The sequence below is a fragment of the Oncorhynchus kisutch genome, linkage group LG5, assembly GCF_002021735.2.
Source record: "Oncorhynchus kisutch isolate 150728-3 linkage group LG5, Okis_V2, whole genome shotgun sequence".
In the NCBI taxonomy this organism is placed as follows: domain Eukaryota; kingdom Metazoa; phylum Chordata; class Actinopteri; order Salmoniformes; family Salmonidae; genus Oncorhynchus; species Oncorhynchus kisutch.
The window spans coordinates 24326414-24352308 of record NC_034178.2 but is presented as its reverse complement, the minus strand read 5'-3'; the positions used below and the strand labels follow the sequence as shown (position 1 = coordinate 24352308).

The window sequence follows — 25895 nt, the reverse complement described above, 5'->3', positions numbered from 1 at the left end:
TATCTCCCGACATAAAACTCTATAGATATCGCTTACATCAATCATTACCTCATCAGTCTCATTCCGAATGTCGCATACATCAATACACAAATTGGCTTAATTATTTATTTACTAACTAACTAAATAGTAACACAGTAGACACATACACATTTACATGAAATAAAAGTCCCTAGTGGACTGACACGATATGACGGCTTGTTATACAATGTAAAGGGGGTGGGGAAAGATAAAGAGAGGCAGAGACAAAGAGAGTCAACTTATCGTAAATACATTTGGAATCTACGCTCCAAGTAACCAGAATACTTAGCACCCTAACCACCGCTCAGTCGGATAAGAAATGCCACATACTGTATTTATGCGTAGATGTCTTTCTCTGTTGAAACCAATTGATCCGTCTATGGGTAGCGGCTCGCTGTGAGGCTCTGATTGTCCACCTGAGGTCACAATGTCCTTCTTTTTTGTAGAGCTTCTCTGTTAGTAGAGTGTTTGGTGGAACTGAGACTTCAGCTGCAGACTGTAAATGTTTCTGGTCTCCTAGGTGAGGATATCTTCTTTTCTAGTGTTGAGGTTGAGAGCTTCAGTTTCTCACTATTTCAACGTGTGGACTAACGTCTCACATCTTTTGGAATCAATGGTTGATTATTCAGGGTTCAGCCCCCAACCACTTTACATGCCAGTAGTAACCCGGCAATGTACGGGTATCACCATTTTCTGCCGGGTAGCCACCGCTCCACGCTGTCTGGTCTTGTAGTTTTAACCATTCGTGACGTGGAGAAAAATGTTTTGGTTGGCAAGAGTCTCTCAGTAACAAAGGAGTTTCAGTATTCCAATAGTGCAGGGCAAGGAAGAGAAAGTTCATTCTCTCTAAATGTACGACCCAGTGTTAAGGTGTCAAGACCGGCACAGTCCCCCACCACCCCCCACCCCCCAGCCCCTCTTCCGTGGGAGACAGGGGGTCTGGCTATCTTAAAGCATTTGCCTAGCTGATGGGTTCTTGGATCCACTGTCAGGAGAGCCATGACACTTCCCTCCTCTCCCCCTCTCTCCCTTCGATTCCCTCTCATTGTCATTCTCTACTCTACCTCACAGTGTCACCTCACTACATAGCCTGCAGATGTACTGCTTTGTGGGACGACCTATGTGAATCAGTGCATTCATCTCCTTCTTACTGTCAAGTCTCTACCCTTGTCATGCTCTGTCACGCTATGTATCTGTACTGTTGTCCTCTCTCCCTCTCTCCTCCCTCCCATTGCTCTCTCATTGTCATTCTACCTAACCTGACTCACAACCTTACCTCCATCTGTAGATTTCTGTACTAGTGTGCTGGTTACAAAGATCATTGACGACCTCGCTGAGCCAGTACCGACCTCTCCCTCTCTTTGTTATGCTCACAGTGTTACCTCAGTCACAAGATGGCAGCTGTACTGCTGTGTGACGACCTCCCTGTCAGTGCCTATTTTGTTATTCTATACCCTACCTGTTATCCAACCAACATAGCATCTGCCTGCATATTTTAACATGCCTTGAAGCATTTTGAGCACCATATGTTGAAAAATCACCTATATAATCTCTAAATTTCTACCCAGAATCTCAGCCTCAGCCTTATACTTTCCTATCCCAATTTATTGTAAGAGCATAGCAAGTGTATATCTATTCCACAGATTTATATATTCATTATATACATTTTAGATATAAAATCCAACATTTTGTCCCATTTATGACCATTTCATGACCATTTTGGAAGTAAATGTACTTACATTGTTGTTAAGTTAACCCCCTAGAAGTTTATTAACATCAGATTGTTCCTCACAGCATCTACTCTCTCTGTCTTTGCCCTCCTCTCCTGTCTATCAGTCATAACCAGAACCAATTTCCTCATAAAAATGGGATCTAAACGTATGACATTTGTGATAAAGTTAACCCCCTGGCATTCTAGACCAGGAAGGCTACACCAAACTGTTTCTCATATATTGTCCTCCCTCCTCTTCTGTCCTGATCAGTCGCAACCATCGTCTTCATCTGGAGTTGGAGCGGCTGAGGAGCGACTTTGACCGTCTTAGGAGTCAGGAGCACCACAAGACACTGCAACTGGAGGAGCTGACGTGAGTCTCTTTTAGACCATCTCAATTCACTCCATACACTTTTATACTGGTGCCATATAGGGTTCTTCGGTTTGTCCCCATAGGCAAACCCTTTTTTGTGCTAGGTAGAACCATTTGGAGATGGTTGCACCCTCTTGACAAAAGTGGTCGTATTGTTGTTCCATGTCAAGTCCTCGGTGATGTGGACGCTGAGGAACTTAAAACTGCTGACTCTCTCTACTGCATTGGATCAGGGCATGTTCCTTCCTCTGCTTCCTGAAGTTTTTTCATTTTTTTTTCATTTTACCTTTATTTAACTAGGCAAGTCAGTTAAGAACAAATTCTTATTTTCAATGACGGCCTAGGAACTGTGGGTTAACTGCCTGTTCAGGGGCAGAACGACAGATTTGTATCTTGTCAGCTCGGGATATGAACTTGCAACCTTTCGGTTACTAGTCCAACACTCTAACCACTAGGTTACCCTGCCGCCCCAAGTCAACACTCAACTCTTGTGTTTTGCTGATGTTGAGGGAGAGGTTGTTTTTCATGTACCACAATGCCACAATGCCATTTCACTTACCACCTCCTTATAGGAGTGTGTTTCACTTATAATTCACTGTATCACAATTCCAGTGGGTCAGTCGCTCCAATGTTCCAAGATGGCATAGCAGTTCAGATGTCTTTTGTCCTCATCTTGTCGTGTCCCATATATATATATATATTTACAACTTTTTTTGCATACCTTTTTATATATATTTTTTTATTTTCCATATACTCATCTTCAAAACACTCTCCTGCAACCCGCCTCACCAATTATATTATATATTAAAAAAATAAATATATTATTTACCTCAAATAGGTAACCCTCCATAGAAGCTAACCAGAAGCTAGCCAGAAGCTAATTCCAGAAGCTAGCCAGAAGCTAATCAGAAGCTAATCAGAAGCTAGTTAGCTTCTTTACTGGCTAATCGGTAGTATTCAGCTAACCACGGTTTGTGGTCATCAGCTATCATTTAGCTCGAAAATCTATCGGCAGTTTTGTACGGCGCGGCTCGGATTGGAACATACCGGACCTATTTTTCTCTCCATGTCCCTGGATTTCAACCTCTAACTCTGGACATTCATACCTGGATCTCGCAGCTAGCTAGCTGCTATCCGTGTGACTATCGGCTTTCGCCGATTCCGGAGCAAACATCAATTATTCCGGAGCTAGCCAGCTGAAGAGTTCCATCAATCACTCCTGGGCTACAATCACCTATCCGGACCCGTTTTACTGCCAACGCGGAGCCCCACCGGGCCTTCACAACTGGACTACTGACGTTATCTACCCAAAGGAGTTATCCGGCTGGCTCCTCCATCGCGACGTTACCTGAACGCCCATCTGCGGTCCGCTAACCGTTAGCTTTCTTATCGGCTGCTATCTGAATAGACCTATCGGACTATTTATTTATTTTTTATTTAATAACATTTTTTCTTGGGCCTCTATAACTATATCTATTGTTTTTTTTGTGTGATTTGTATTCATCCCCTCTACCACACGGAACCCCACTAATCCTACCAACGAAAACGCACGAGGTGGCTAATAACAGACCTCCATCCTATGCTAGCTTGCTACCGATGGCCCGGCTAGCTGTCTAAATCGCTGTGACCCCAACCAACCTCTCTATCACTGGACCCTTTTGATCACTCGACTAAGCATGCCTCTCCTTAATGTCAATATGCCTTGTCCATTGCTGTTCTGGTTAGTGTTTATTGGCTTATTTCACTGTAGAGCCTCTAATCCTGCTCACTATACCTTATCCAACCTATTAGTTCCACCACCCACACATGCGATGACATCTCCTGGTTTCAATTATGTTTCTAGAGGCAATATCTCTCTCTTCATCACTCAATACCTAGGTTTACCTCCACTGTATTCACATCCTACCATACCTTTGTCTGTACATTATACCTTGAAGCTATTTTATCACCCCCAGAAACCTCCGTTTACTCTCTGTTCCAGACGTTCTAGACGACCAATTCTTATTGCTTTTAGCCGTACCCTTATCCTACTCCTCCTCTGTTCCTCTGGCAATGTAGAGGTGAATCCAGGCCCTGCAGTGCCTAGCTCCACTCCTATTCCCCAGGCGCTCTCTTTTGATGACTTCTGTAACCGTAATAGCCTTGGTTTAATGCATGTTAACATTAGAAGCCTCCTCCCTAAGTTTGTTCTATTCACTGCTTTAGCACACTCTGCCAACCCAGATGTTCTAGCTGTGTCTGAATCCTGGCTTAGGAAGACCACCAAAAATTCTGAAATGTTCATCCCAAACTACAACATTTTCAGACAAGATAGAACTGACAAAGGGGGCAGTGTTGCAATCTACTGCAAAGATAGCCTGCAGAGTTCTGTCCTACTATCCAGGTCTGTACCCAAACAATTTGAACTTCTACTTTTAAAAATCCACCTCTCTAAAAACAAGTCTCTCACCGTTGCCGCCTGCTATAGACCACCCTCTGCCCCCAGCTGTGCTCTGGAAACCATATGTGAACTGATTGCCCCCCATCTATCTTCAGAGCTCGTGCTGCTAGGCGACCTAAACTGGAACATGCTTAACACCCCAGCCATCCTACAGTCTAAGCTTGATGCCCTCAATCTCACACAAATGATCAATGAACCTACCAGGTACCTCCCCAAAGCCTTAAACACGGGCACCCTCATTGATATTATCCTAACCAACTTGCCCTCTAAATACACCTCTGCTGTCTTCAACCAAGACCTCAGCAATCACTGCCTCATTGCCTGCATCCGTAATGGGTCAGCGGTCAAACGACCTCCACTCATCACTGTCAAACGCTCCCTGAAACACTTCAGCGAGCAGGCCTTTCTAATCAACCTGGCCGGGGTATCCTGGAAGGATATTGATCTCATCCCGTCAGTAGAGGATGCCTGGGTATTTTTTTTAAATGCCTTCCAAACCATCTTAAATAAGCATGCCCCATTCAAGAAATGTAGAACCAGGAACAGATATAGCCCTTGGTTCTCCCCAGACCTGACTGCCCTTAAACAACACAAAAACATCCTATGGCGTTCTGCATTAGCATCGAACAGCCCCCGTGATATGCAGCTGTTCAGGGAAGCTAGAAACCATTATACACAGGCAGTTAGAAAAGCCAAGGCTAGCTTTTTCAAGCAGAAATTTGCTTCCTGCAACACTAACTCAAAAAAGTTCTGGGACACTGTAAAGTCCATGGAGAATAAGAACACCTCCTCCCAGCTGCCCACTGCACTGAAGATAGGAAACACTGTCACCACTGATAAATCCACCATAATTGGGAATTTCAATAAGCATTTTTCTACGGCTGGCCATGCTTTCCACCTGCCTACTCCTACCCCGGTCAACAGCACTGCACCCCCCACAGCAACTCGCCCAAGCCTTCACCATTTCTCCTTCTCCCAAATCCAGTCAGCTGATGTTCTGAAAGAGCTGCAAAATCTGGACCCCTACAAATCAGCCGGGCTAGACAATCTGGACCCTTTCTTTCTAAAATTATCTGCTTAAATTGTTGCCACCCCTATTACTAGCCTGTTCAACCTCTCTTTCGTGTCATCTGAGATTCCCAAAGGGGGGGAAACTCTTGACACAAACTGCTACAGACCTATATCTATCCTACCCTGCCTTTCTAAGGTCTTCGAAAGCCAAGTCAACAAACAGATTACCTACCATTTCGAATCTCACCATACCTTCTCTGTTATGCAATCTGGTTTCAGAGCTGGTCATGGGTGCACCTAAGCCATGCTCAAAGTCCTAAACGATATCGTAACCGCCATCGATAAGAAACATTACTATGCAGCCGTATTCATTGATCTGGCCAAGCTTTCGACTCTGTCAATCACCACATCCTCATCGGGAGACTCGACAGCCTTTGTTTCTCAAATGATTGCCTCGCCTGGATCACCAACTACTTCTCTGATAGAGTTCAGTGTGTCAAATCGGAGGGTCTGCTGTCCAGACCTCTGGCAGTCTCTATGGGGGTGCCACAGGGTTCAATTCTTGGACCGACTCTCTTCTCTGTATACATCAATGATGTCGCTCTTGCTGCTGGTGAGTCTCTGATCCACCTCTATGCAGACGACACCATTCTGTATACTTCTGGCCCTTCTTTGGACACTGTGTTAACAACCCTCCAGGCAAGCTTCAATGCCATACAACTCTCCTTCTGTGGCCTCCAATTGCTCTTAAATACAAGTAAAACTAAATGCATGCTCTTCAACCGATCGCTGCCTGCACCTGCGCGCCTGTCCAACATCACTACTCTGGACGGCTCTGACTTAGAATACGTGGACAACTACAAATACCTAGGTGTCTGGTTAGAATGTAAACTCTCCTTCCAGACCCACATCAAACATCTCCAATCCGAAGTTAAATCTAGAATTTGCTTCCTATTTCGCAAAAAAGCATCCTTCACTCATGCTGCCAAACATACCCTTGTAAAACTGACCATCCTACCAATCCTCGACTTCGGCGATTTCATTTACAAAATAGCCTCCAATACCCTACTCAGCAAATTGGATGCAGTCTATCACAGTGCAATCCAATTTGTCACCAAAGCCCCATATACTACCCACCATTGCGAACTGTACGCTCTCGTTGGCTGGCCCTCGCTTCATACTCGTCGCCAAACCCACTGGCTCCATGTCATCTACAAGACCCTGCTAGGTAAAGTCCCCCCTTATCTCAGCTCGCTGGTCACCATAGCATCACCCAGCTGTAGCACACGCTCCAGCAGGTATATCTCTCTAGTCACCCCCAAAACCAATTATTTATTTGGCCGCCTCTCCTTCCAGTTCTCTGCTGCCAATGACTGGAACGAACTACAAAAATCTCTGAAACTGGAAACACTTATCTCCCTCACTAGCTTTAAGCACCAACTGTCAGAGCAGCTCACAGATTACTGCACCTGTACATAGCCCACCTATAATTTAGCCCAAACAACTACCTCTTTCCCTACTGTATTTATTTTATTTATGTATTTATTTTGCTCCTTTGCACCCCATTATTTTTATTTCTACTTTGCACATTCTTCCACTGCAAATCTACCATTCCAGTGTTTTACTCGCTATATTGTATTTACTTTGCCAACATGGCTTTTTTTTTACCTTTACCTCCCTTATCTCACCTCATTTGCTCACATCGTATATAGACTTGTTTATACTGTATTATTGACTGTATGTTTGTTTTACTCCATGTGTAACTCTGTGTCGTTGTATGTGTCGAACTGCTTTGCTTTATCTTGGCCATGTCGCAATTGTAAATGAGAACTTGTTCTCAACTTGCCTACCTGGTTAAATAAAGGTGAAATAAAAAATAAATGAAATAAAATAGGCTGGCACTCCACTCGTAGAAAAAATATGCCCAGAGGATAGAAATGACGAGCGGCACAGCCAGGACAAATAAAATTTGATTTGTCCCTATTCTTCTTCTCCTACATATTCTGCTCTGTTGAACTTCTCTCACTCTCTCATTGGTGTGCTAACACTAAGTCATAGGTGCACTCTTAAATTTTTTTTGCTAACTAGAACCATACAGCGTTCTTCGGTTTGTCCCCATAGGGGACCCCTTTTTGGTGCTGTATATGGTTCTGCCTTGAACACTCTAGGAAAGGTTCTTCCTAGAACCCTCTATGAAGGGTTCTACCAATAACCATTTTGTCTTTGGAGGATTCTTCCTAGAACGGGTAGAATCCACCTTCCTTTTTTGCCTTTTAAAATGTAAATATTTACGGCAATACATTACATAGTTATAGGGCTTAGTTATAACCTAGTTATAACCTAAAACAGTGGTATTAGCAATCTCTTGGTTTACATCAAGCCAGCAAGTCACATTATGCTGGTTTGCAAGGTGATGTGTAATTCCTATTGGAATCCAGCAAGAGTTAGGACAGCCGACAAGTGGAATTGTTAATCACACGCAACCTGCATTCAGAATGACTACTAGGGTAGGGAAGATTAAATACTGACACTACCTCAATCATCTAAACTGGACCAACCATCTCAGTAACAGATGCAACACATCCAATTGCTAACAGATTAGATTAGTTTAGAAAATGAACAGATTGGATTAGCATAAGGAAGTTACCATAAGGAAGGCCCTAAAAACTGTGAAAGACTCCAGCCACCCTAGTCAAAGACTGTTCTCTCTGCTACCGCATGGCAAGCGGTACCAGAGTGCCAAGCCTAGGTCCAAAAGACAGCTTTACAGCTTCTACCCCCAAGCTATAAGAATCCTAAACAGCTAATCAAATGGCTACCCAGACTATTTGCATTGCCCCCCCCCCCATTTTATGCTGCTGCTACTCTCTTTTTAGGTCTACACCTGTTGTATTCGGCACATTACAAATACAATTTGATTTGATTTGTATTTAGAAAACTGTGTCATTTATCTTTGTGTAGCATAAAATTAATAATCCAATAAAAACTACAGATATTACAGTAAAACAAACAATTCAGAAAATCTCCCTGCTATAGATCATGCTGGGAAATATTATATTTGGTTCTATGTAGAAACCTTCTGGCCTTCCAAAGAATCCTTACTTCCTTTCAAATAACTTTCTTCCAAAAACAGTTCTTAGGATGTTAAATGTTTTAGTTCGAACCCTTTGACTTACAAAGAAGACTTATTCTAATCAAAACGGTTGTTGGTAGAACCCTATCCCTCCGCAAATAACCCTTTTGGAACCCTTTTTTCGTTAACATCAACACTTGGGGTTACACCACTGAGTGTTAATTTAACTTTTCACAGAGTTAATTCACCTCCTGAATCAACACTAGGTAACACTGGCCAATTTTCTGTGAGACAGACAATACACTTTTGGTTTGCAAAAAGGTTTCTTCAGATGAAAACGGTTGTTGATAGAACCCTATCCCTCCACAAATAACCCTTTTTCTAAGAGTCTTAGCCCTAAAAGGCCTTTCACTTGAAATAGGCAAGCCGCCCGCAGCACAGAGTGCAATTTACTTGAACTTTGAACGCAGCGTCGCTGACGCTAAAGCACCATGGGGCACACCGGTTGGCGCCTGCCGCAGCCAGTTGGTTCACTCTGCACCTCTCAAGGGAAATACCCTTAATCCTTCGATATTTGCAGAGCTCCCAACACATTCCTTCCACCTTTCAGATCAGTAAACATTGAAAGGTTATGGCCAGGGGGGTAGGGAGCGAATTGAGACCAGAAGTTTGTTTATTTACCATTATGAGACCACCAAGAACCCTTAACATTTAGCTGACTGAACATGCTCTGAGTCGCACGCACGCATGCACTCACGCAAGCAAGCAAACAAACAAAGAAAACAAAACATGCTCTGGGATAAACACACTTTAAAAACACTGTGTGGTCGCAACCAAAACATAAACTCGTGTTCATAATGCATTGACCTACATTACATATTGTCTATGAACACACACAAAAATTACGCTATTAATGTACAGTGCTACTGAATGTGATTGATATACGTACAGTTGAAGTCAGAAGTTTACATAAACTTAGGTTGGAATCATTAAAAGTCATTTTTCAACCACTCCACAACTTTCTTGTTAACAAACTATAGTTTTGGCAAGTCAGTTAGGACATCTACTTTGTGCATGACACAAGTTTTTCAGAGTTTTACATTTTTCCGACGATTGTTTACAGACAGATTATTTCACTTATAATTCACTGTATCACAATTCCAGTGGGTCAGAAGCGTACAAACACTTAGTTGACTGTGCCTTTAAACAGCTTGGAAAATTCCAGAAAATGATGTCATGGCTTTAGAAGCTTCTGATAGGCTAATTGATATCATTTGAGTCAATTGGAGGTGTACCTGTGGATGTATTTCAAGGCCTACCTTCAAACTCAGTCCCTCTTTTCTTGACATCATGGGGAAGTCAAAAGAAATCAGCCCCAGAATTTTTTGTGTAGACCTCCACAAGTCTGGTTCATCCTTGGGAGCAATTTCCAAACGCCTGAAGGTACCACGTTCATCTTTTTAAACAATAGTACGCAAGTATTAACACCATGGGACCATGCAGCCGTTATACTGCTCAGGAAGGATATGCGTTCTGTCTCCTAGAGATGAACGTACTTTGATGCGAAATGTGCAAATCAATACCAGAACAACAGCAAAGGACCTTGTGAAGATGCTGGAGGAAACCGGTACAAAAGTATCTATATCCACAGTAAAACAAGTCCTATATCAAATCAAATCAAATCAAATGTATTTATATAGCTCTTCGTACATCAGCTCATATCTCAAAGTGCTGTACAGAAACCCAGCCTAAAACCCCAAACAGCAAGCAATGCAGGTGTAGAAGCACGGTGGCTAGGAAAAACTCCCTAGAAAGGCCAAAACCTAGGAAGAAACCTAGAGAGGAACCAGGCTATGTGGGGTAGCCAGTCCTCTTCTGGCTGTGCCGGGTGGAGATTATAACATAATAATATTATAACATAATAATTATATCGACATAACCTGAAAGGCCGCTCAGCAAGGAAGAAGTCACTGCTCCAAAATGCCATAAAAGATACAGACTACGGTTTGCAACTGCACATAGGGAAAAATATCATACTTATGGAGACATGTCCTCTGGTTTGATCAAACAAAAATATAACTGTTTGGCCATAATGACCATCATTATGTATGGAGGAAAAAGGGGGAGGCTTGCAAGCCGAAGAACACATCCCAACCGTGAAGCACGGGGATGGCAGCATCATATTGTGGGGTGCTTTGCTGCAGGAGGGGCTGGTGCACTTCACAAAATTAATGGCATCATGAGGTAGGAAAATTATGTGAATATATTGCAGCGACATCTCAAGACATCAGTTAAAGTTAAAGCTTGGTCGCAAATGGGTCTTCCAAATGGACCCCAAGCATACTTCCAAAGTTGAGTCAAAATGGCTTAAGGACAACAAAGTCAAGGTATTGGAGTGGCCATCACAAAGCCCTGACCTCAATCCCATAGAAGATTTGTGGGCAGAACTGAAAAAGTGTGTGCGAGCAAGGAGGCCTGCAAAACCTGACTAAGTTACACCAGCTCTGTCAGGAGGAATGGGCCAAAATTCACCCAACTTATTGTGGGAAGCTTGTGGAAGGCTACCTGAAACGTTTGACCCAAGTTAAACAATTTAAAGCTAATGCTACCAAATACTAATTGAGTGTACGTAAACTTCTGACCCACTGGGAATGTCATGGAAAAAAATAAAAGCTGAAATAATTCTCACTGCTATTATTCTGACATTTCACATTCTTAAAAAAACTGACCTAACACAGGGAATTTTTTTCTGGGATTAAATGTCAGGAATTGTGAAAACTGAGATTAAATGTATTTGTTTAAGGTGTATGTAAACTTCTGACTTGAACTGTATTTATTTGCTCCTTCCACATTTTGCCAGATTTCTTCATGAGCGCCACGAGCAGTCTAAGCAGGACCTTAAAGGACTGGAAGAGACTGTGGTGAGTATCTACAGTGGGGCAAAAAAGTATTTAGTCAGCCAACAAATGTGCAAGTGCTCCCACTTAAAAAGATGAGAGAGGCCTGTAATTTCATCATAGGTACACTTCAACTATGACAGACAAAATGAGAAAAAAAATCCAAACACACCGCCTGGGCAACGAAGGAGTGGCTTCGTAAGAAGCATTTCAGGTCCTGGAGTAGCCTAGCCAGTCTCCAGATCTCAACCCCATAGAAAATCTTTGGAGGGAGTTGAAAGTCCGTGTTGCCCAGCAACAGCCCCAAAACATCACTGCTCTAGAGGAGATCTGCATGGAGGAATAGGCCAAAATACCACCAACAGTGTGTGAAAACCTTGTGAAGAGATTGAGTATTGAGATAAACTTTTGTGATTGACCAAATACTTATTTTCCACCATAATTTGCAAATAAATTCATTGAAAACCCTACAATGTGATTTTCCGGAATTTTTTTCTAATTTTGTCTGTCATAGTTGAAGTGTACCTATGATGAAAATTACAGGCCTCATCTTTTTAAGTGGCAGAACTTGCACAGTTGGTGGCTGACTAAATATTTTTTTGCCCCACTGTATCTCCCTCACTCGCTCTCACTTTCGCTCTCTCTCTGACATTCAATTTATTCCACTGTAGGAGAATTTGATCACGATTCACTAATGCACCTCCTCTCTCTTCCTCTTTCTCTCTCTTTGCCCACTCTTTGTGCAAACCTCTTGTTTTTCTCTTGCCATATCTCCTCTCACATCCCTCTCTTTCTCCAACCCGCCGTGCCTCTATCCCTTCCTCCTTCCCACTTTCCTTTTCACTCTATTTCTCTCTCTTCTCTCTCTTTATTCCACAGGCCCGTGAACTCCAGACCCTGCACAACCTACGGAAGCTTTTTGTTCAAGACCTCACAACTCGAGTCAAAAGGGTAAGTGAGTAAAGGACGAAGAGAGGGAGTAAAGGAGGGAGAGGAAGACTGTAGAAGATGCAAGGCAAGATCTACCGCTCAGCTTTTTTTTTTAAACATGACTTAAAAAAACGTCAGCTTATGTTATGCAATATTAACCAGTTAAAAACAGTTCTGTAGCAATGAGGTTTGTGCAGTAGGCCCAATACATTATCTCTGTATATTGGCTAAGCTTGAAATGCCCTGTCAATGTTGTTCTCCACAGACCATTTTTTTATTATATCATTTTTTGTAGGTGTATGATCACACTGTATAATTTGTTGTATTACTCTGAACAAAAATATTCTGTAAGTGCAACATGCAACAATTTCAAAGATTTTACTGAGTTACCGTTCATATAAGAAAATATGTCAATTGACATTAATTCATTAGGCCGTAATCAATGGATTTCACATGACTGGGAATACAGATAAGCATATGTTTGTCACAGTGCGTATGCACTCCTCTTCAATGTCTTTGCAAAGTTGCTGGATATTGGTGGAAACTGGAACATTTTCAGCTTCCAGGAATTGTGTACAGACCCTTGCAACATGGGGCGGTGCATTATTATGCTGAAACACGAGGTGATGGCGGCGGATGAATGGCGCAACAATGGGCCTCAGGATCTCATCACGGAATTTCTGTGCATTCAAATTGCCATCGATAAAATGCAATTGTGTTCATTGTCCGTAGTTTATGCCTGCCCATACCATAACCCCACTGCCACCATGGGGCACTCTGTTCACAACGTTGACATCAGCAAACCACTCGCCCACACGACGCCACACACGCGGTCTGCGGTTGTGCGGCCGGTTGGACACACTGCCAAATACTCTAAAACGATGTCGGGGGCGACTTATGGTAGAGAAATTAACATTAAATTCTCTGATAACAGCTCTGGTAGACGTTACTGCAGTCAGCATGCCAATTGCATGCCACCTCGAATCTTTAGATATCTGTGGCATTGTGTTGTGTGACAAAGCTGCACATTTTAGAGTTTATTGTCTCCAGCACCAAGTGCACCTGTGTAATGATCATGCTGTTTAATCAGCTTCTTGATATGCCACACCTGTCAGGTGGATGGATTATCTTGGAAAAGGAGAAATGCTCGCTAACAGGGATGTAAACAAATTTGTGCAGGACATTTTAGAGAAAAAAGCTTTTTGTGCATCTGGACATTTCCTGGGATCTTTTATTTCAGCCCATGAAACATGAGACCAACACTTTACATGTTGCGTTTAGATTTTTGTTCAATGTACTTGTGAGGCATAGCTATGTGAACATATTCATATATTTTTTTAAATTACTGGACTGATGGTAGCTTTTGTTGTTGTTACTGGACTGATGGCCTGCATCTGATGATCAGTCTGAGGGGATTTTTTATTTAACCTTTATTTAACCAGGTCTGCAAGTTGAGAACAAGTTCTCATTTACAATTGCGACCTGGACAAGATAAAGCAAAGCAGTTCGACACATACAACGACACAGAGTTACACATGGAGTAAAACAAACATACAGTCACTAATACAGTACAAACAAGTCTATATACAATGTGAGCAAATGAGGTGAGATAAGGGAAAAGGACCATGGTGGCAAAGTAAATACAATATAGCAAGTAAAACACTGGAATGGTAGATTTGCAGTGGAAGAATGTGCAAAGTAGAGATAAAAAATAATGGGGTACAAAGGGGCAAAATGAATAAATAAATAAATAAAATAAAAATAAATACAGTAGGGAAAGATGTAGTTGTTTGGGCTAAATTATAGGTGGGCTATGTACAGGTGCAGTAATCTGTGAGCTGCTCTGACAGCTCATGCTTAAAGCTAGTGAGGGAGATAAGTGTTTCCAGTTTCAGAGATTTTTGTAGTTCGTTCCAGTCATTGGCAGCAGAGAACTGGAAGGAGAGGCAGCCAAAGAAATAATTGGTTTCGGGGGTGACCAGAGAGATATACCTGCTGGAGTGTGTGCTACAGGTGGGTGATGCTATGGTGACCAGCGAGCTGAGATAAGGGGGGACTTTACCTAGCAGGGTCTTGTAGATGACATGGAGCCAGTGGGTTTGGCGAGCCAGCCAACGAGAGCGTACAGGTCGCAATGGTGGGTAGTATATGGGGCACTGTGATAGACTGCATCCAATTTGTTGAGTAGGGTATTGGAGGCTATTTTGTAAATGACATCGCCAAAGTCGAGCATTGGTAGGATGGTCAGTTTTACAAGGGTATGTTTGGCAGCATGACTGAAGGATGCTTTGTTGCGAAATAGGAAGCCAATTCTAGATGTAACTTTGGATTGGAGATGTTTGATGTGGGTCTGGAAGGAGAGTTTATAGTCTAACCAGACATCAAGGTATTTGTAGTTGTCCACATATTCTAAGTCAGAGCCGTCCAGAGTAGTGATGTTAGACAGGCGGGCAGGTGCCAGAGGTCCGGACAACAGACCCTCCGATTTGACACACTGAACTCTATCAGAGAAGTACTTAGGGAACCAGGCGAGGCAATCATTTGAGAAACCAAGGCTGTCGAGTCTGCCGATAATGATGTGGTGATTGACAGAGTCGATAAATGAATACGGCTGCACAATAATGTTTCTTATCGATGGCGGTTAAGATATCTCTTAGGACCTTGAGCGTGACTGAGGTGCACCCATGACCAGCTCTGAAACCAGATTGCATAGCAGAGAGGGTATGGTGAGATTCGAAATGGTCGGTAATCTGTTTGTTCACTTGGCTTTCGAAAACCTTAGAAAGGCAGGGTAGGATAGATATACGTCTGTAGCAGTTTGGGTCAAGAGTGTTCCCCCCCCCCCCTTTGAAGAGGGGGATGACCGCAGCTGCATTCCAATCTTTGGGAATCTCAGACGACACGAAAGAGAGGTTGAACAGGCTAGTAATAGGGGTGGCAACAATTTCGGCAGATAATTTTAGAAAGAAAGGGTCCAGATTGTCTAGCCCGGTTGTTTTTTAGGGGTCCAAATTTTGCAGCTCTTTCAGAACATCAGCTGACTGGATTTGGGAGAAGGAGAAATGGGGAAGGCTTGGGCGAGTTGCTGTGGGGGGTGCAGTGCTGTTGACCGGGGTAGGGGTAGCCAGGTGGAAAGCATGGCCAGCTGTAGAAAAATGCTTATTGAAATTCTCAATTATGGTGGATCTATCAGTGGTGACAGTGTTTCCTATCTTCAGTGCAGTGGGCAGCTGGGAGGAGGTGTTCTTATTCTCCATGGACTTTACAGTGTCCCAGAACTTTTTTGAGTTAGTGTTGCAGGAAGCAAATTTCTGCTTGAAAAAGCTAGCCTTGGCTTTTCTAACTGCCTGTGTATAATGGTTTCTAGCTTCCCTGAATAGCTACATATCACGGGGGCTGTTCGATGCTAATGCAGAACGCCATAGGATGTTTTTGTGTTGGTTAAGGGCTGTCAGGTCTGGGGAGAACCAAGGGCTATATCTGTTCCTGGTTCTAAATGTCTTGAATGGGGCATGCTTATTTAAGATGGTTAGGAAGGCATTTAAAAAAAACAGGCATCCTCTACTGATGGGAGGAGATCAATATCCTTCCAGGATACCCTGGCCAGGTCGATTTAGAATGGCCTGCTCGCTGAAGTGTTTCAGGGAGCGTTTGACAGTGATGAGTGGAGGTCGTCTGGTGACCGACTAGGAATGCCTAGGTTCCATCGACCGGTTGGGGACCATTAATCTAAATGATTTAATAGTTAATTATATCTAGTGTGATCTTAACCAAATTCTCTTTCTTTCTCTTTATCTCCTTCTCTCTGTCTCTGTCTCTGTCTGTCTGTCTCTCTGTCTCTCTCTCTCTCTCTCTCTCTCTGTCTGTTTCTCTCTCTCTCTCTCTCTCTCTCTCTCTCTCTCTCTGTCTGTTTCTCTCTCTCTCTCTCTGTCTCTCTCTGTTTCTTCCCGCTGCAGCATTCAGAGATGGAGCCAGATGATAGCGGGGGATGTAGCCACCAGAAGCAGAAGATTTCCTTTCTTGAGAACAACCTGGACCAGCTTACAAAAGTTCACAAACAGGTAGGTGGATGAATGTGTTGTGTGTGGAGCAGAGCGGCCTGGACTCTTGACAAAGTCTCAGGAGGAGTGCTGAAATAGTGATTAATTGAATAACATTATAATAAAATAATGAATAAGATAATATGGACAGGTGGACCTGATCCTAGATCAGCAGTCTTACTCTGATATGCAAAGATACATTGGCCCCCTGGTTTCATAATGAATTAGATTATATAAGAACAGCAGGGACCTTCTTTCAGACTCTGAATACAGGCCCTGGCCCTAGTTTTAGCCTGCATAAAAACTTCAAAGCCCATTTCTATTCCATACACACACTCTTAGGAAAAGTGTTCCAAACAGGTTATTTGAGGAGGGATAGTGTTCTACCAATAACTGTTCTGATCAGAAGAACCCTTTTTGGAAGACAAGGGTTCTTTGTAAGTCAACGGGTTCTACCTAGAACCTTTAACATTGTTTTTGGAAAAAATAGTTATTTGAAAGGCAAGAAGGATTCTTTGGAAGGCAGGAAGGGTTCTACATGGGCCTCCCGAGTCGCGCAGCATAATTCCCAGCATTATCATTTGCCGGGAAATTTTCTGAATTGTTTGTTTTACTGTAATATGTGTTTTCGCATGTACATTGATTGGTTGATAAATTTTATGCTACACAAACATAAATAACATACAGATTTCTAAACTAATCCAATCTGTTAGTAATTGGATTTATTGCACTTGTTGGTTGATCCAGTTTAGATGATTGAGGTCTCAGTATAAGGTTGGTGGGTTCTACCTGTTCTATGAAGAACCCTCCAAAGATAAAAGCGTTCTCGGTAGAACCCTTCATAGACAATTCGAGGAAGAATGTTTTAGATTATAAAATGATTCTTCATAGAGGGTTCTAGGTAGAACCATATACAGGGGGTTCTTTGAAGAACCCTACATATAGGTTTATAGATAGAACTCCTCCGCAAAGGGTCCTACCCAGCAACAAAAAGGGTTCCCCAATGGGGACAAACCCGAAGAACCCTGAATGGTTCTACTTAGCACCTTTTTTTCTAAAAGTGCACCTATGACTTAGTGTTCGAGCACCAGTGAGAGAATGAGGGGAATTCAAAGAGAGCAGAATAAGTAGGAGAGGGACAAAAGGGACAAAACAAATTATTTTTGTCCTGGCTGTGCCATTGCTCTCCTCTGGGTACTAAGTACTGTAGAGCCAGCTACATCAATCACCCTGTACTACAGAACCAGATAAAAGTCCCTCTAAAAACACAGCAGCAGGAAATGTACTGTTACTTATACTGCTGCTGCTGTAAATACATAGAGGTGGCTCTACAGACTGGGTCGAATGGACACGCACACAGTGCGTGCACACACACAGGAACATGCTTTCGCATATACACACACACACTTTCATTTGGTAGATTTACCTGCTGACTGGCACACACACCAGACCTGGGATAACTATAGTTAACTATGCTTTGTGGAAAGAAACATTTTTCCTGGAGGACAATACAAAATTAAAACTTTAAAACCATTTGAACACAGATCTCAGAAAGTTACAACTTTTTTAAACTATTTGAATTCAGATCTGAGAACGCAACTACTTAAACTAAATATTTTAATACAGATCTCAAGAAGTGACTACTTTTCTGAAACTATTGGATTGGCTGCCTTCAACTAATGGCAGGGCTGTATCTGGAACTCCGTGCTTCACGGTAGGAACCACACTCGAAATTGAGCTCAGGTGTATCCATGGTGGTGTTAGTATCATGTTGCAGGGATGTTTTTCAGATGCATGGACTGGGAGACTAGTCAGGATCGAGGGAAAGATGAACAGAGCAAAGTACAAATAAATCATTGATGAAAACCTGCTCCAGAGCGCTCAGGATCTCAGACTGGGGTGAAGGTTCACCTAACAACAGGACAACAACCCTATGCACACAGCCAAGACAACGCAGGAGTGGCTTCGGGACAAGTCTCTGAATGTCCTTCAGTGGCCCAGCCAGACGCCGGACTTGAACCCAATCCAACATCTCTGAAGAGACCTGAACATAGCTGTGCAGCAACGCTCCCCATCCAACCCAGCAGAGCTTGAGAGGATCTGCAGAGAAGAATGGGAGAAATTGTCCAAATACAGGTGTCCCAAGATTGTAGCGCCATACCCAAGAAGACTTGAGGCTGTAATCGCTGCTAAAGGTGCTTTAACAAAGTAGAGTAAAGGGTCTGAATACTTATGTAAATGTGATATTTCATTTTTTTTGCAAACATTTCTAAAAAACTATTTTTGCTTTGTCAATATGGGGTATTGTGTGCATTTTGTTACATTACAGCCTTATTCTAAAAGTAATTTAAAAAAAAGTTATCTCTTTTGGATAAAAGAGGTCTGAATACTTTCCGAATGCACTCAATACAGGAGCAGCCATGTCTGAGCATTTGGAGATCATAACTGAGGCATCATTTTTTGGTGCATGCATTAAACACATTAACTATCAAGTATCATGACAGATTATTTAATGTTAACAACTTTTCATGTTTATTGTTATCTTACCCACTTACGAAAAAAGTAACTGGATGTTAGCTTGTACAAAATACTATTTCTTGTAAAATAACAAAATACTCAATATGCCCTTGTCTGTAATTGGTGTAAATTGGAAGTACTGTCATTTACCCCGTTTAGAATGTGAGAGACAAAGTGGAAAACTCCCTGCAAAATGTCTGGGGGACCTGTCTTGTTAAAAAGGGGTCAGTCCAAACGTAACAGCTACTAACAGGTACAAACAGACCTAGTAAAACTCCATATAAACACTGAAACAGGTTATTGCAAACACCATTGTCTAAAATTGGTGTGAAATTGAAAGTGCTGTCACTAAACGCATGAACACTGAAACAGATGATTGCAAACATTTTACATGTATCAAAATAGACCCGGGGTTCACCTGAAATGTGGCTAAACCCAAATGTGGCTAAACCCATATGAAATAATTTATAATTTATTTTGATACAATGCTAAATATTACCCACAAAACAATACCAAACCAAAGTATCACAATACCTAGTTGTATCACAATACCATGGCAAACCTTTAGGGCAATTTTTTTGTCACTGATATTCACGTCTCATTTTACCTCGTGCTATTCACAAACTGTGGTAGCTGCTGTGGTTGTGTGAGTGGTGGTTACGGTGTCTGCCGCGGCCTCTGGAGCCCAGGCTGTCCCGTCTGTAGACCCTCTCACCTCTCTCTTGCGCTGAGTGGTGCGAGTGGTGCACCACAAGACTTGGAAGAGTTGCCCTCCTGGTAAGATTACCATAGAGAGACAATCCCACCGGCACCGTACCGCCCTTCTAAATCCCTGTCCCACTGTCTGTCCCTGTCTCTCTCTCTGTCCCGTTCTGCCTGGGATGCATCCCAGGGTGGTGTGCCATGAGCTGTCCAGCCCCTACAGCATTAAGATATGTAAGGTAGAGCGGGGGCTCGTTAGGATGGAAGGGTTTAGTAGGGGGGTTTGTGGGGCGACCCCTGTGATAGGGGTCTTGAGGATGTGCATGGGGGCTATGCCCCAACTGAAGCAACAGACAGGAGGACCAGGAGAAGGAGGGCAACATGTGCTGGGGAGTGGCCCATCACTGGCCCATCACTGTATCCAACATGTCTGACATAATGGCAGAAAGTGTGATTAGAAAAATAAAAGTTTCCACATTGAGTATTGTGAACCTAAAGAATATAAAAATATATATGTAGATAGTTGGCTCAACTCTAACTGAGCTGTTATGCTAGTCTCTCTAGCTTCCAAAATGTTCAAATGCTCTGGCTTAAAAGTGTCTGTATGTAATAGAATATCAGTTTGGCATAGAGGAACAACTACACTACCTTATCTGCTTGAATAAAATACAAAATAGTAGCTAGCAAGATAGATCACAGAGGTTATTTTGAATTAGAGCATTTCGCATGTGGCTAGTTTGCATTGTGTACATTCACTAAAACCATTGCAAAGGTTTTGCCTGCAAACTTAGTTTTTGAATTTCGACGTTCTGACATTGTCTGCCTCATGATTTGTTGGGAGAGTTGTCTGTCTGAAGAGAACCTACCCCGCAACAATTGTCTTTCACTTATAGAAGTTGCCTAAAGAGTAATTGAAACCAGACATTAATCACTTGCCTAGGGTCAGGTTTTCAAGACTACCTCATGTTATTGTTTTTTTAATGATCTTCCAAAGACCCCAAGAATTTCACCAGTGACATTTAAAATTCAAAATAGCTTTTATTTCCTGAGAGGGAACTTCGTGTGTGGTGACCCTATCATCGCCAAGCCTATACCTGACCATTTCAACCTGTCTCTCCTCTCTGGGCAGGTTCCCATTGCTTGGAAGGCAGCCACGGTGCATCCTTTATTTAAAGGGGAGATCAATCTGATCCTAACTGTTATAGGCCAATTTCTATTTTACCCTGTTTATCAAAAGTGTTGGAAAAACTTGTCAATAATCATCTGATTGGCTTTCTTGATGTCTATAGTATCTGGTTTCCGCTCAGGTTATGGATGTGTCACTGCACCCTTAAAGATCTCACCATTGCCCTTGTAGTCACCTGGTATATTTATGTTTACCAATAGATGGCAGTATTGGTATTGCTTTCCGCTATCAATAGCCGTTTTCTATGTCTGCCTATATAACCATGCTTGAGAAAGTCTCACACGGAACCCAAACCAGCTGTGCGTGTGCGCCATCGCGCATATATATATTTTGTCCCCCCACACCAAATGTGATCATGACACGCAGGTTAAAATATCAAAACAAACTGAACTAATTATATTAATTTGGGGACAGGTCGAAAAGCATTAAACATTTTTGGCAATTTAGTCAGCTTGCTGTTGCTAGCTAATTTGTCCTGGGATATAAACATTGAGTTGTTATTTTACCTGAAATGCACAAGGTCCTCTACTCCGCCAATTAATCCACACATAAAACGGTCAACCGAATCGTTTCTAGTCATCTTTCCTCCTTCCAGGCCTTTTCTTCTCTTTACTTTATATTGCGTTTGGCAACTTTCATAAATTAGGTGCATTACCGCCACTGACCACGTTCGTCTTTCAGTCACCCACGTGGGTATAACCAATGAGATGGCACGTGGGTACCTGCTTCTATAAACCAATGTGGAGATGGGAGAGGCAGGATCTACGCCACAAATAGAACGGACTTCTATTTTAGTCCTTGGCAACGCAGACGCTCGTTTGCGCGTGCAAGCAGTGTGGGTGCTAATATAGATTAACTTCTTGGATATAGGGGGCGCTCTTTTAATTTAGGGATAAAAAAACGTTCCCGTTTTAAACAAGATATTTTGTCACGAAAAGATGCTCGACTATGCATATAATTGACAGCTTTGGAAAGAAAACACCCTGACATTTCCAAAACTGCAAAGATATTGTCTGTGAGTGCCACAGAACTAATGCTACAGGCGAAACCATGATGAAATTTCATACAGGAAGTGCCCCAGATTTTGAATGCGCTGTGATCCAATGTCTCCTTATATGGCTGTGTATGGGTCACGAATGAGCTTAGTCTTTCTGTCGTTTCCCCAAGGTGTCGACAGCATTGTGACGTATTTGTAGGCAAATCATTGGAAGATTGACCTTAAGAGACTACATCTACCAGGTGGCCGCTTGGTGTCCTCCGTTGCAATTATTGCGCAATCTCCAGCTGCGTGTATTTTTCATTTGCTTCGAGGAAAAACACCTTGAGGATTGATTCTAAACAACGTTTGCCATGTTTCTGTCGATATTATGGAGTTAATTTGGTAAAAAGTTTGGCGTTGTTGAGACTGCATTTTCAGATTTTTTTCTTAGCCAAACGTGATGAACAAAACGGAGCGATTTCTCCTACACAAATAATATTTTTTGAAAAACTGAACATTTGCTATCTAACTGAGTCTCCTCATTGAAAACATCCGAAGTTCTTCAAAGGTAAATGATTTTATTTGAATCCTTTTCTTGTTTTTGTGAAAATGTTGCCTGCTGAATGCTAGGCTTAATGCTATGCTAGCTATTAATACTCACAAATGCTTTTGTAGCTATGGTTGAAAAGCATATTTAGAAAATCTGAGATGACAGTGTTGTTAACAAAAGGCTAAGCTTGTGAGTGAATATATTTCTTTCATTTCATTTGCGATTTTCATGAATAGTTAACATTGCGTTATGGTAATGAGCTTGAGGCTATAATTACGCTCCCGGATACGGGATTGCTCGACGCTAGAGGTTAATATAGAATAATATAGATTTCAAAATTTATTTTACACGTTACGCGAGCGGTGTAGTCAGGTAGCTTACAGCTTGCATTAGGGAATGTTATTATAAGTTACAATTAAATACTAAACAGTACTTATGTGTCATATGTGTCATCAATCTAAGAATCCTCTTAAGATACTACATATTTGGCAACAAGGATGGAGGACTGCGTTGGATAGGTTTGCCACAAATTCAATGGAGTGTTCTTGATTACCTCACAAGGTTACCTCACAAGCCAATATAGACTTGAGACTCAAGTGAGCAGTGGAAGATTTTGAAGGATTGATTCCCTGGATACGGGTAGGACAAATTATTGACTGTGTGAGGGGAGAGAGAATCAGAAGAGATGGCAACCATAGGCTCTTTACCACCATTTGATCCTAAAAATCAGGAATGGGAGGAGTACTGTGAAATAATGGAACATTTCTTTGCTGCTAATAAAATAACTGATGTTGCTATACAGAAATCCATACTCATAAGGGTTGTCAGTGCACAGACATACAGCTTAATGAGAAACTGTTGATCCCAGATAAACCAGGAGAAAAGCCATTCATAGATCTAGTCGATCTTTAAAAAAATCACTAAACCCCAAACCCAGTGAGATAGTGCAAGATTCAAGTTTGATTCACGGCTGGTGTGTGCGATTAATGATACAAATACGCTCGTTATCAGAGCCTAATCTCACATTTTAGACTACACTCAAACTGGCCCAGGCCATGGAGTATGTGAATAGAAATGCACAGGATTTGCAGGCAAGGGGCGCAACTTTGTGCCATACAGTAAAAGAGAGCAGCTCTGAATTTCAAAGAATGGAAAGCCGTGGGGAAGCAGCCAATATAGACTTTTATCGTTGCAAAGTGCCGCGTTTGACTGTAAATTAAAACATGAAAAGTGTTATGCATGTGGGATAATAGGACACATTGCGAAGGCGTGCCGCAATAACAAAAAGCCACAGGGTACAGAAAATGGACCGAAAGCCGAATACCTCACAATGCTCTAGCTACCTCAAATCAAGTGATAAAGTGAAAGTGAGTGCGCAGACGCAGAGCAAGCGTTCTCAATGTACAGTGTACAGGAGGTGGAATATGAAAAAGGTGAAGCCTTTCATTGTGGAAATGGGAATAATGGATTTAAGGTACCATTTGAAATGGACACAGGATGTAGTGTCATGCTGATGAACAGGTCCCAATTCTATCGGAAGTGGAAAAATGTTGAAGTGTCTAAATTGAGAGACAACCCCATTAAACTCAAAACGTACACAGGGGATAAGATCACTGTGATTGGAGTTGCTGATGATCAAATGGAATATCAAGGACAAAATAAAAGTCTGCATCTCTTAGTAGTGGAAGGTACTGGCCCCAGTTTACTAGGGAGAGGGTGGTTGGAGGTAATAAAATTGAACGGGGATGAAATTAAACGTGTCACCAAAGAGACATTGACACTACAGCAGGTGCTTTCAAAGCATGAGTGTATTTTCAAAGAAAGGCTAGGGACATTAAAAGGGGTCCAAGCTACCATTCATGTTACTGCAGATGCTACTCCCAGATTATATAGGCCAAGATCAGTTCCATATGCCATGAAGCCTAAAGTGGATGTGGAAATTGACAGACTCTTAGCAGAGGATATAATTATTCTTGTTAAGTTCGGAGTGGGCAACACCAGTTGTTCCCATACTCAAACCAGATGGTTCCATCAGATTATGTGGTGACTAAAAACTGACTGTAAATGTATAGAGTTTCATCACTGGAGCAGTACCCCATACCCAAAGTGGAGAATTTGCTTTCAACATTAACCGGAGGGCAACAGTTCACAAAACTGGACATGAGTCACGTATATCATCAAGTGCTAATGTATGCAGCTTCACAGAAGTACCTGACCATAAACACCCACATAGGGATGATTAACTATAAATGCTTACCTTTCAGGGTGTCTTCCGCACCAGCTATCTTCCAAAGAACCATGGAGGAAGTTCTGCAGGGGATAGCCAAGGTAGCGGTCTACCTCGACGACATTGTTGTCAGGTTAGTCACGAAGGAGGAGCATCTCAGAAACTTGGGTGAAGTTTTGAGGAGGATGGAGTAGGCCGGTCGAAGGCTGAAGAGGAGCAAGTGTACACTGTTAGCTGATGAAGTGCAGCACCTGGGCCACAAGGTGGACGCCAAGGGGTTACACACTGTCAAAGTTAAAGTGAGGGCTATCGTGGAAGCGCAAGCTCCAACAAGTGTTACAGAGCTGAAAGCCTATCTAGGCTTACTGAACTATTATAATTGCTTCCACCCTAACCTCTCTACCCTCTTAGCTCCACTGCATCAACTGTTAAGGAAGTATGTGACCTTGAAATACTGCAATCAGCAGAAGTCCTTGGGCACTACTCAGCAGACAGAGACCTCATTTTATCGTGTGATGCCTCATCGTATGGTGTGGGGGCGGTGCTATGACATCGGATGGAGAAAGGTTTCTCTGCCCCAATCAGGTTCATGTCAAGAACATTGTCGCCAGTGGAGAAAAAGTACTCCCAACTGGACACGGAAGGGAGAACCACAAATGGTCTCTCCAAGAGTTCAATGTTGGACTGTGTGGCTCAGGGCCTATGGGTACAGAATAATCTACAATCCAGATAGATACCATGGTAACGCTGATGCTCTGAGTAGACTGCCCGATCCAGAAATCATCAGGAAGGAGAAAATGATTAAGTCTTGATGATCGATGTGTTGGATGATGCACCGGTGAACACAACACAAATCAGAAATTGGACTTCAAAGGATGTGGCATTATCACAGGTTTATGAATTTATCCTGAAAGGATGGCCTACAGTGACAGAGCCACAGATCATGCCTTACTAAGCTCATCGCTTGGCCTTGAGTGTTCGAGATGAGTGTGTTCTGTTGGGTTCAAGAGGGGTTCAAGATCCCATCACAAGGGTGGAGTATGCTACTGAAGTTGTTGCACCAGTTGCATCCAGGTATGTCGGGAATGAAAGACCTAGCGAAGTCATAAGTCTGGTGGCCAAAGGTGGGCCAGGATGTGAAAAATGAGGTTAGCCTGTGTGCTGATTGTCAGAGTAACAGGAAGTCAACCCCCACCGCACCATTACATCCATGGGAATGGCCGGAAAAACCATGTACACGA

The 25895-nt window shown here is 42.5% G+C and overlaps 1 protein-coding gene across 1 annotated transcript in view; it reads left to right on the top strand.

Moving 5' to 3' along the window:
• The window catches only part of LOC109890791 (kinesin heavy chain), a 138063-nt gene that overhangs the window by 90288 nt on the left and 21880 nt on the right, over positions 1-25895 (top strand). Inside the window, exons 21-24 of the mRNA XM_031824700.1 lie at positions 2001-2102; positions 11487-11547; positions 12403-12474; positions 16410-16514. Coding sequence (XP_031680560.1) covers positions 2001-2102; positions 11487-11547; positions 12403-12474; positions 16410-16514 — 340 coding nt within the window. The remainder of the gene's footprint in view (positions 1-2000; positions 2103-11486; positions 11548-12402; positions 12475-16409; positions 16515-25895) is intronic.